We start from the raw sequence: 12,520 nt of genomic DNA, 5'->3' as shown, positions 1-12,520 counted from the left end.
CTCTGTTTCCTGACTGTAATCTCTACTGACTTCAGACAGCAGCAGAACCTGGATGGGAGACACATGGGAAAGCTAGGTTGCTGCCGGAATTGATATTAGTAAGGCCAATAGGGGGCGCTCAACCTGCAGTCTGTGTGAGTCTTAACGCCCCAGTATATTGATGGGGACTGCTGAGTAATGTCTTTCAGAGACGTTAAACCTGTGGTCGTTAAAAATCGCAGGATGTCCTTCGAAAAAGAGTAGGTGTTTAACCTTGGCATCCTGGCCAAATTTGCCCACTGGCCTCCTAACCATCCCCATATCATACTTTGCTTCATCACTCTGTCTCTCTCTGTGTGGTGTGCGGTCTGGCACAAAATGGCTGCCGTTGCGTCATCCATGGATGCTGCACACTGGTGGTGGATGAGGAGATTCCCTCCAATGTGTAAAGCACTTTGAGTGTCCAGAAAAGTGCTATATAAATGTAAGGAATTATTATTATTATTTTAAGGTGACTCCTTTAAATTTGCCATTGCTATTTATAATAAGATTAGGGTTATCCCAGATCTTCTGCACCTTTAGCTTTAACAGTTTGTTACAAATCTTCAATTATGTCTGACATTCAGTTAAAATAGACTTGCACAAAAGCCAGTGTACAAATGCAAGTGTTTCTTTTTCCTGTTCTGCTCTTGCTTTTCCTAATGTGGAGGAGTGGTGAGGAGCTCATCAATCAAAGAGATCCATTAAACTGTCCTCCCAGATGACTGGAGCTGGTTCTTTCTGCACGGGCCTTGGAGGTGGGCTGCGGGGCATCAGCTTTCGTCCAGTCTGCAATAGACATGATTAGACAAACTTAGTGGCACGTTTGAACTCAATGATACAGTATTTGATGATCAAGACAACAGGAAAAGGTATTTGCTGGCTCTGTACAACACTCACTATAACCACAGGAGGAGCGAGCGCCATCGCCAGCCTTTTCTGTCTTCTGTACTGGCTCCATTCTTCCCGCTTTTGCTTCATCAAAGCTTTTTGCTGAGCAAGTTCCGGTTTAATGTTTTTGTGAAATAGAGAAAACAACAGTGAGATTATCAACAGGCAACTCAATCCTCCATCAAGCAAATGCAATAATGTTTCACTAGAAACAGAAGCACTTTATCGTTAGGTTCGTAAAGAAAAGTGTTTTTAGATCTTACCGGGTCTGGAAGTCTTTAATCATCTGCTCTAGTGTTGTTTCGAACTTGTGGCTTTTAATGAAGTTGCAGGCCTCCAAACACAAGCCTTCCAATTCTTTCTCCTTTGACATCAGCATTGTTGAAGATCCCTCCACAGTCCTTACAGACCTCGGCGATCTTGGTTGTCATAAGCTTGTTCAGGTGAGAGAAAATAAGTGCAGTTGTACAGTCTAGTATTATATTTGGATGAGTGTGAGGGTTCAGCAGCTTCACTTGGGTCACGGTCTGCACTTTGTTTTTCAAGGAAGGGTCCTGTTGCTGCCGCTTTAGTTTTTCAAGCGGCCTCTTTCAAACAGAGCCTCATTCATGCGATAATGGCATAAAAGAATACTCTCTTTCAAGGTCTCTATCTTGCGAGGCAGTGGCGCAGTAGGTAGTGCTGTCGCCTCACAGCAAGAAGGTCGCTGGTTCGAACCTCAGCTCAGTTGGTGTTTCTGTGTGGAGTTTGCATGTTCTCCCTACCTTCGCGTGGGTTTCCTCCGGGTGCTCCGGTTTTCCCCACAGTCCAAAGACATGCGGTACAGGTGAATTGGGTAGGCTAAATTGTCTATAGTGTATGAGTGTGTGTGTGAATGTGTGCGGCTGGAAGGGCATCCGCTGCGAAAAAACTTGCTGGATAATTTGGCGGTTCATTCCGCTGTGGCGACCCCGGATTAATAAAGGGACTAAGCCGACAAGAAAATGATTAAATGTTTGAAGGTCTCTATCTTCCTTACACTGCACAGACACACAAGACAAAAACACAGAGGCTCAAACGCTGCCACTGTGTCTTCCTTGAAGAAATCTGACGAGAAACTTACAGAAACCCCTATTTGATCTCGTCGCTCTTGATGGCCGCGCTTGTGCAGAAATTTCCCTCTCCATTGACTTTAAATCGCAGAGTTTGTCAAAGTTGGTCTCCTGCTTCTCTTCGACAACTTCCTGGATTTTTGGCTCCTCTCTTCTCTCGTTCTCCTCTCTCCAGGCCATTTTCTCTTTAAGAGACATTCTTCTGAAAGAGATCACAGTCACAAATTAAATATCACACCATGAGAAGCAACATCTGCACTTTTAGGATGTGTAGAAACAGGAAAACATCAATTGTGCAGACATATTGGGCTGTTTAATGGCCACAAAAAAGCCATTGTTGTTGTTATTTGTGTGTTTCCTGTGCAATTAAAGTTCTATTTTGCTTTTGGCTCTCAAAATTGTTTTATATTATAAATAAAGAATGAAATGGTTGTTAATAAGAAACATTCAGATATACAATAGAGCAATATGTAATGAAAAAATGTAATGATGTGATGTAAAAGGTCTTAAGTTTGCTGGAGCTGTGGTTGGCGGGAGACTGAAGAGAAGTTTGCACTCGCTAGTGTCATTTTCTCCTGCTTTGTTTTTTTTCTCTTTCAGAAACTATGTAAAATGTAATACCTCTCGTTCTTGTGGCATTGAGTTAATAATAATAAAAAAGGGTCTAACTTAAAGTCCTACTCCCAAACATCAGATGGCAGTAAAGAGCTGCATCTAGCTTCAGCATACATTCACGAAAGAAACCGCTGTGTTTTCATGCAGTTTGTGGGGTAGTTTTGGGGTTTGTTGTAGTGCTGCTGTTTAAAATAAATGACATATTATGTATATAGGCTAATTAGCTCTTCTGCGAAGCTGTGGTAATAGTATCAACATGGCGTTTCCACAGCCGCGTCCGCAAGCGCCTCAGTTGCCGCAGCATCTGTGGAGGACTGTAGACTGTCAGCAGGGTGCAGTGAGAGCAGTCCGATTCAACGGTGAGCAAATGAGGGAAAACTACTTTGAGGAAAAAAGTCTTTGTTTTACAGGGTTCCCACAGCTCATGGCATTGCTGGAGTATCATGAATTTTAATAGGTCTCTTCCAAACAAGTCATGGGTATCAGTGATTCTTGGGTAAAACTTTAGAACAGTGGTCCATTTGTTATTGTATTTACTATTATTAACTAAGCATGAGTAAGCTTGTAAAGTGTTTATTCCTCACACTACAACATTAAATTAAAAATCCAAAGTTGTGCTTGTTATCCTGCACATTAAATAACATGAGTAATGGGGAATTATATTAAGGTGCTACAGATCTTTGTTTGTCATTTTAAAATTTACTTCCCATTTATCAAAAGGTATTTTCTATACACTCTCAGAAATAAAGGTACGCGAGCTGTCACTGAGGTGGTACCTTTTCAAATGGTACACATTTGTACTTAAAGGGTCCATATTGGTACCTCAAAAAAAAAAAAAAAATATATATATATAAGTACCTACAAATTTTAAAAGGAACATTTTTGTACTTTTTTTTTTTTGGTACTAATATGTACCCTTGAGGTATTAATATGGAACTTGTAGTTACAAACGTGTACCTTTTGAAAAGGTACCACCCCAGTGACAGCTCGCATACCTTTATTTCTGAGAGTGTACTGTGTTTTTATCACATTGTGTTTATTATATTGTTATGGTTAGGCTTAGGGCTGCACTGTATATAGTTTCAGCATTGATCTCGCAATGTGCAAATTTGCAATGTTGAGTTGGGATTATATATATTTTTTAAAGATTTATTTTTTGCTTTCTTTAAGTAGATATGACGGTGTTATAGACAGGAAGTGAAGTGGTAAAGTGACAGGGGGTAGAGATGGGAATTGTCCTCAAGCTGGGATTTGAACTCGGGACGTCCTGATGTGCTACTGCACCATATGTCAGTGGGCTAACCACTAGTCTATTACGCTGACAGTTGGGATTATAATTTAAACCATTTGGGAAATTATCAGATGTGTAGCTTTAACAATGATTAATTGCATTTATTTATACAATAAAGACGGTAGTCAACATTAGAAGTGGATCAAAAAAAAAGTTGATCAAAGAGTTAGATTGAGTGTTGTTGAATAGTTTTAGCACAACTTTTTGTGGTGGTTTTGATCCACTTTATTAAGTGGATTTTGTTCATAATTGCATGTTATTTTACATTTGATTATTTTAATGTACCTCAATACTGTTAAAGTCTTTAGAAAAAAGTAAATCACTCCATTAGGGCTCTGCGATTAATCAAAATTAAATCGCAATCGCAATATGAAGCGTTGTGATTAGTAAATTGCAAGAGGCTGTGATTTATAAAAGAGCAATTCCAGCGTTATGGATTTGACATTTGCAGTAAAAAAAGACAGATAAAGTATATGTGATTAGAAAAATATCGATATTTTGAATATTTTTTATATTTTTAATGAAGAAAACAAACTTGCGTTATAGATGTGACCAAAAAAAAACATCCGAGTTTATAGTATATAACATACTTTGTAGAGGTCCTGCGAATTAATCTGCACAACCCAAAAGTAATGCTGCTAATCAAAAGGATAACAGTTGGCTCACATAGAACAAACCTGATTGATTTTATTTTATTTGACATTTTTGTGTGTTTATGTGGGAAAAGCTTTGTTATAGATGTGACATCTCTCTGTTATGGATGTCTCCGATGTGAAATTGCCACTTGTGTGATTTTGCTAAATTAAATACGTTTGTTTAAAAACATTGACGGAGGCGTTTTTGACTGTTTTTACAGTATTGTAAATACAAGTCTACTCAAACATCCTAGAAAGGGTTTAGTTATTTTGGTGAAAACTTTATTTTGTTCAGGGCAAGGTTGACATTTGCATGGAATTTTTCAAAAAATATATAGTTGAAGTCAGAATTATTAGCCCTTGTTTGATTTTTTTTCTTTCTTTTTAAATATTTTACAAAACATGTTTATCAGAGCAAGGAAATTTTCACAGTATGTTTGATAATATTTTTGCTCCTGGAGAAAGTCTTATTTGTTTTGGCAAGAATAAAAGCAGTTTTTAATTTTTTAAAAAACATTTTAAGGATAAAATTATTATCCCTTTTATATATGTAGGGCTGTGCGATTTGAGGAAAATATCGAATAGCGATTTTATTGACAGATATTGCGATTTTGATTTGTGATTTAATTTTGTAGTCAAGCTTCAGATAAATAATCTGTATCTTAGCTTCTTACTGCTAAAATGCAGTAATGGTTAGTTAAAAAAGGAACTGAAAAAGATAAAAACTTACTTAAATACTTATTAAATTTTATTTTTAAATATTCAGACATGAAACACTAATTTTTCTCCAGAGCAAACAGTAAACACAAATAAAAGGACCTTACCGTTCTGTAAACAATTTGAACTTAAATATAATAGTTCTAAAAACACAGAACACGTATTTTGTATTAAGTGTTTGTATTTAAATTTTGTATTTTGCTGTCTAGATTGAGTGTCACTGGTAAAGATGCACCGATCCAGATACCGAATCAGATATCGGTTCAATACTGCATATTTTTGCTGGATAGGGTATCGGCCAGCTGGTACCGATCCAAATCCGATCTTGCACGTGCGCTATATTCTGTGTAATTTATAAGCCAACAAAAGCCATGGAATAGCCTATTATAAGGCACTGGAAAGTTTTCATGTAGGCCTACTATATCCTAAATGTTCTGAAGCTATTCTATAGATTAATGTGAAGCACAGATGAATATTCAAGTGGTTAGTTCATGTTCAATTCAGCGTTTCCCGCTGCTGCACCTGTCATTCTCCTTTTATTCACAATTCTATCCTTGTGTCTCGTTCATAACAACACGAAAAACTCTCCAAGACTATTTGTTCCTGTTAGTTTAAGTAATTAGTGGAGAAATGCATCTAGTTTTGCATTCAATGGGTTAATTTTGACCTGCAACATAGAGCTCATTGCTGTTTCTAAATTGTTGCGCTGTGTCTGTTATCAGCAGATCGCATTCACAACACTGGAGTAGAGAGTTATTACCTGCCCTTCACACACAGAGTAGGCCTACCTGAAACTTTAAATTAGAGAGGGTCAATAATATATTGGACAGATCCTCAATGTACTGATTTCTTCCCTTTGTGCTGCTGTTTTGGAAGTGTCCGTAGATACTGGAGGGCTGTGCGCTGTGTCTCAGTGATGAATCAAGCAGTGCAATGTGCGCCGCTCGGTAAAATTATTCTCACAATAAGTTTCTGTTCTCTCATCCTTCCGACTGAGTTTATTCTTCCGAGGGGAATACTTGTAGTGCTGTAAATAACTTGTAAAGCCTGTCTCATTGTGGTCAAAGCAGTAAATTAAATAAATAAAAGTGAAACTGACAGGCGCAATATGGATTGTCATCCAATTATTTAGCCTAATATAGGCTACACTGAAACTGTGAATATTTACTGTCATTTTATTTATATTATTTTTTTTTAAGACCTGTTTGTCAGTTTGTGCGCTGAAGCATATAAATGGACCTTGTTTTGAACTTGACCTCAAATATTCTTGTTTATTTTGAGGATAACTGACCAACAAAAATACATTAAAATAGCCAACAAATTATACTAAATGAAATTAGTTTCAAAAAGATAATTTTTCTGACAAAAAAATATTGTTCAGACATGCTTTCAATTTCTCCATCTCACTCGTGTCTAGTTTAGGCAAGGGAAAGTTTATCAAGTAAGACTGGCCTCAGACGGTTTAGTTTAGTCTGTACATTTTTGGGGTAGTTAAACTTTGGAATAAATTAGCTTTAACCTGCGGACTAAAACCCACATCAAGAGGATAAATGTAGCCCAAATCTGCTGGAAAGCTGCAGACTTGGCAACACTGTAATCCTGATTAGCTCAAAGAAATATACACAAGTTATCATGTGACACTGCAATTTGCATTATGATAGAGAAACTCTTGTTTCTATACATTTAGTATAAAGTTTTACATTCTATACTATACATTTGAATGTATTTCTATATATCTTGCAGCCGATGGGAATTATCTGCTAACTTGTGGCAGTGATAAATCTCTGAAACTATGGAGTGTTAGTCGAGGGACTCTGTTGAAGACTTACACCGGTCACGGTTATGAAGTACTTGATGCGGATGGGTAAGTTGTTGTGTTACATGAAACAGAAACATAATCCCTTGTCAATTTTATTGTTAATTTATCCTACTTTCTGCAGTTCATATGACAACAGTCAGCTGTGCTCCTGCAGCTCTGATAAAACCGTTATTCTGTGGGATGTGGCGTCTGGTCAGGTGACACGCAAACTTCGCGGACATGCTGGGGTAAGATTGTTATTTCCTGCCAACATATTATTTTGTGTTTATTATTTGTACTTATTAGCTGTTGTTTGGAAGATAAATACTAGCCCAGATCGCCATCTACTGTTAAAAAAAACTAGCCTAGAGTGCCATCTGCTGTTAAAAACTAACCTAGAGAACAGTGGCTGCGTCCAAAATCACCTACTACTTGAGTATGTATTACATTTGAATTTAAATTTACTACACAACTGTTAGAAAAGTAAGTTTTATATAGTATGAATGCGAGTATGAATGCAATTCGGATGTAATAATTCCAACATTTGTCATTATCACATGACTCGTCCACGTCAGTTGAGTATGGGATGAAAGCAGTCTTAATATTATTTACGAATGCACGATCTATCATCCACACACTCCATTAAAGTTGCATATGCATTTTAACATCCACAAACAAATGGCTTTCAACCTGAATTCGTGAATTTAAGATTTGCGCAAACAAGCATGTTCATGAAAACAAATATTATGATTGCATCTTAATTTACATGTGTGAAAAGGAAGTTTTCCATTTGCGGATCAGGCGACGCATGTGTATGAATTAACGTTTAGCTTGAGGCTATACTGCCGGGTTTGTTTGAATGCTGAGACTTCCTTTTCGCGGTTTTTAAGCTTTTCAGTAATCAAACACAGACAACTTTAAACGAAAAAGCCACAACGTTCTTATTTAATGTGTACACATCTACCTACCGAGTTGAGAAATATACAATCCTGCGTTACTACACTTGTGTCTGATAAAGTAACTTTTAAAAGGGCACCTATTTTACCTCTTATATAAGATGTGCGATAACACTCCAGAATGTGTCCGTAAAGTTTCAGCATAAAATAATCATCTGATTATTTATTATATTATGTAGAATCTGCCCATTTTAGCGATGTGTGATGTAGCTGTTTTGTAGCCTCTGGCTTTAAATCCAAAATCCATATGAGCTGCTTCTCCCCGCCCACTGCTCTGACATGCGTGTCTGCTTGTCATGCGTTGCGTCAGATAAACAGCAGTCAGATAGAGACAGACAATGATGACGTTGAAATAAGGTCATCACTCAAAAATAACAAGTTTATTTGATGTATTCGTGGTTGAGTCTATTCAGTAGGGGTGTCAAAATTAATTGTTGCTTCGTTGCACCGCGATGCAGACGTGGACAATTCGGTATCGGTTCAGTTATTGCTTCTAACCAGTTATTATGTACTGACTTTGTTTATCTCATATGTGTCGTGGTAGAATACTATGGCGTCATTAGCGAGGGAGGCGAGTGCAAGTAATTAAACGCAGAAACTCTGCACTAATCACTGCATGTGTTTGCTGGACAGTCATTCACTGACACTGAATTTACAGCCCCTTTACTGCTGGAGAAAATGAAAGTAAACTCTGTTTCTCTCTCTCACTGTGGACCTGCTGGCGCAACGTTTTCTCTCCTTGCGGCTGTTACAACGATACTTCTAGATACAGACCAAGCGTGTATGCAGAGTTTGTATTCTCCGCGTCTATCATGGTTCTGCTGTGATCACTGCTGCCGTTTATCAGTGTCACTCATCGGTGAACAGCGCCAGCTGTTAGAGCGAATCGCAGCCCTTTCTGTTGAGTGCGTGACCAATCATAGGCATTTAACAACTCACTTGAAAATGCTCAAAAAGCAAGTAGGAGAATATTTACATTTGTTTATTTGCTTTACATGCTAATGTTGTTGTTGTTGTTGTTGTGTGTGTGTGTGTGTACTTGAGTTTTGATGCATTCAAAAAGAGTGTTTTCTTTGAGCAGGTAAAATTAAAGGTACAGTACATTTATCTGACTGAAAGCATCGGCAATGCACCAAGATGCACCGAGACATTGAATTGAACCGAATCAATGACATGATAATCGCAACCGATTTGAACTGTGAGACCAGTGCAGGTTCATCCCTCTAGTATTCAAGCCTTTCTGAAACAATGAGTCGTTTACTGACACCATGCGAATGTGGTGATTATAGCGGTTAAGAATTATATAGCAATTTTACTTTATTACAAACATGCTCTGTTTTAAACTTATAAAATTAATTATTGAGGGGCAGCTGATCACAGAGAGTTTTAGCATATGTTTTAATCCCATTGTTCTGTGGATATGTGTATACATGCTTTTATGGAAGCATGGCACCTGTCAATCAATTCGGTTGGCGGGGAAAACCACACGTCACGTTGTGGTGGGCCTCAAAATCACTGGGATTTGGATCCTATTTTAACATCAGGAAATTTAAAAAAGAGACTTGTATTTATTTCACTCTAATATGACAGTAGACGCACTAAACTTTCACACACAGGGTTTAACGCTAAGGATTTTTTCCACAGGGCCGATCGGGCCAGTGGTTGAGATTTTTACTTGCCCTGCCAAAATTTACACTATTGTTGAGCCCTGACACTGTTCTGTCCAAACAGCTTACAAATGTGGATTTTCACCATAGGTGCCCTTTAAATATCAAACTCGGTATCAAGCTTCCAGAGCAGAGAGAAAAGTGATGCTTTTTGAATTTGAATGATTTTCCCCCCAACAGCCCTACATTTTTGTAACCTTATTGTAGTTTGGTGACTACAGATGACTTACTTTTTCAACACTGCTTGTACTCTAGAAAGTTAACTGTGTGCAGTTTAACGAAGAGGCTACTGTGATGCTGTCAGGTCAGTCAAGCTTTTCATAATGGCATTTATCATAGTTAATGATGGAAAAAGCAACAGTACCTTCATAAAATTACTGACTCAGCTATTTCTTTACATTTTAGGCTCAATTGATGGTACGGTGCGTTGTTGGGACACAAGATCCAGGCGAATGGAGCCGATCCAGATTCTGGATGAATCACAGGATGGCATCAGCAGCCTAAAAGTGTCAGAACATGAGCTTTTGACTGGGTCAGAACCAAATGAACTATCTTATTGTCTAATTGTTAATTATCTAATTGCAGGACATTATGTGAGCATAAAGGGTAAAGAGATTAAGTCATATTTTTTAATAATCTTGGTTATAAAAAACACGCATGTTAGCCATGTATCATAATGTACTTTAATGCCTTAAGCTTTTTAAAGACCCGCTGGATTCTGATTGGTTGTCAGTGATTGTATTTACAGTGGTCCCTCACTATAATGAAGTTCCCCTTTCGCGGCCTCGCAGTTTAGCTGATTCTTTTCCATTTAATGGCACATTGTGTTCTGCATCCTGATTGGCTGTAGACTATTGTCAATCAATCTCCTCCGTGATGTGTCTCCTGTACATACAGAATGTGTTCAGCTTGCCAAATTTACATAAATCTTTGTCCCTAGCAGTGTGACTCTGAGGTGCTGTACTATATGTTCGCAAGTTTTCTCCCCACAATGTCGACGAAACGTTCTGCATTATCAAAGGCACCTGCGGTAGCACCCCAAAAGGCAGAAAAAAATGCTAATCATGGCACAAAAGACGTCTGGACATGCTAATACTAGGTAGAAGTTAAGCGGCTTTAGAGCGACATTACAGAATAAATAAATTAAGATCAAATGGTTTTTCATCTTTGGTTTAATTCTATAATACTGGACTTATTTTTCTATAAAGGATTGAACTTTGAGAGTGTTTAAACGAGAAAGAAAGTGTGAAAATGTTCATGCCCATCTGAGAAAAGTGTATAGTGAGGGGTTTTACAGCCTTAAAGCATCTAGAATAATTGTAAAAAATAAAGCTGACAACGCGGAATTTGCCTATTGCACTTTATTTTTAGAACGTAACTCCTGCGAATAACGAGGGACCAGCGTATAAACAAGATTTAAAAATTATTGTTATGTAGTTAATGGTAGGTAGGTAGTTTAAATTCATTTTAAAGCTATATCATTATAACTGTGTGACATTTTAAAAGTTTTTTTTTTGTTTGTTTTTGTCACTAAAGGTCTGTGGATGGGAGAGTGAGGCGATATGACCTAAGAATGGGGCAGCTTCAAGTGGATTACATTGGAAGTGAGTTTTATCACACACAGAATCACAACACGCGTTTTGTAATAATGTGAAGTCTAAAATACCTGTCTTGTGTGTATTTGTTCCTCACAGGTCCAATCACTTGTGTGTGTTTCAGTAGGGATGGTCAGTGCACACTAAGCTCCAGTTTGGACTCTACAGTGCGTCTGCTGGACAAAAGCACAGGAGAGATGCTTGGAGAGTATGTACAACATAGACCAAATTATTACATAAATACAATAGAAATTAATTTGCCACAATCTCTCCGGGTTTATAATGCATATGGTGAAAGTTTAACGTGAATGGTGAAAATGAAATGGAGATACTAAAAACTTGAATGGAACTGTAATACACTGCATAAATGTATTATGTATGAGTATCTCTTCAGCATTTATTACATAATGTGTGTTTTTTTGCTCACAGGTACTCTGGTCATGTCAACAAAGGCTATAAGCTTGACTGCTGTCTGACTGATAAAGACACGCATGTTTTGAGCTGTTCAGAAGATGGCCATGTTTACTACTGGGATCTGGTGGAGGTAAGAAGAATAAGTCATATTTACCAACAGAGGCTTTACTTTAACTTTGTTCACGCTATGTCGCAATTACCATAAATTGCGATGACAAGACAACTTTCTACTTGGAGCTGTTTGCATAATTTAACTGAGAATCAATACTTTGACTCAATCAAGCTCTCAGAAAGCTCTCAGTTTCCCAGTTAGGAGTTTATACTTGGAAATTATGAAGTATGTACCTTTTAACAAAATGTCACATTGAATATGAGCAATAAAGATATAAACCTGATATTTGTTGTTTTAGGGCTCCCTGACTCTTAAGCTGCCTGTTGGAAAAGCTGTCGTCCAATCGCTGTCCTTCCACCCAACCGAGCCCCGCCTATTAACTTCTATGGAGGGGCGTGTCCAGGTATGGGGGGCAGAGCCAGAGGATGCAGCTGAAAATGAGTCGTGAAAACCTGTGTAAAGTGTTGAACACCAAACAAATGAGCAGGACTCAATTTAAAATCATTACTTTTTGATCAGTTTGCTTGTGTTATACTTGTTCTCTGTGTTTATATAAAAAGTGAATAAAATATTTTTAAAATAAATATTATTTTTGCTTACGGCTTTAGTTTTTAATATAATTTTACGATGGGTTTTCACTTTAGTGTAGATTATTGTAAGCAAGAAAACAGACACAACAACTTTATAGGTTTATATATTTAATCAGAACTGTACAATTTA

At 37.6% G+C, this 12,520-nt stretch overlaps 1 protein-coding gene and 1 long non-coding RNA gene across 9 annotated transcripts; one reads left to right on the top strand and one right to left on the bottom strand.

Annotated features, from left to right (window-relative positions):
- Positions 1-498: 498 nt before the first annotated feature.
- Positions 499-11,450, bottom strand: LOC137488942 (uncharacterized). 8 transcript variants are annotated; one of them, XR_015522147.1, is made up of 5 exons: positions 11,346-11,450; positions 2,012-2,202; positions 1,173-1,928; positions 919-1,011; positions 499-807 (listed from the first exon to the last, which is right to left on the bottom strand). It is a non-coding gene; the product is annotated as an uncharacterized LOC137488942 (long non-coding RNA). The 8 variants fall into 8 exon arrangements; XR_015522149.1 differs by having other exon boundaries at positions 1,173-1,343; XR_015522152.1 differs by having other exon boundaries at positions 2,012-2,199.
- Positions 2,717-12,389, top strand: wdr83 (WD repeat domain containing 83). Its single transcript, NM_001002429.1, is given in 9 exon segments — positions 2,717-2,974; positions 7,002-7,122; positions 7,199-7,304; positions 9,935-9,983; positions 10,085-10,211; positions 11,216-11,283; positions 11,374-11,482; positions 11,704-11,818; positions 12,099-12,389. Coding segments are annotated over 9 exon segments (948 nt in total). The 5' UTR covers positions 2,717-2,871; the 3' UTR covers positions 12,249-12,389.
- Positions 12,390-12,520: the final 131 nt, after the last annotated feature.

The sequence above is a fragment of the Danio rerio genome, chromosome 22 (genome assembly GCF_052040795.2).
Source record: "Danio rerio strain M-AB ecotype USA chromosome 22, GRCz13ab, whole genome shotgun sequence".
Classification (NCBI taxonomy): Eukaryota; Metazoa; Chordata; class Actinopteri; order Cypriniformes; family Danionidae; genus Danio; species Danio rerio.
Note: the sequence above shows the minus strand (reverse complement) of the source record. Positions and strands in the feature narration are given on the sequence as shown.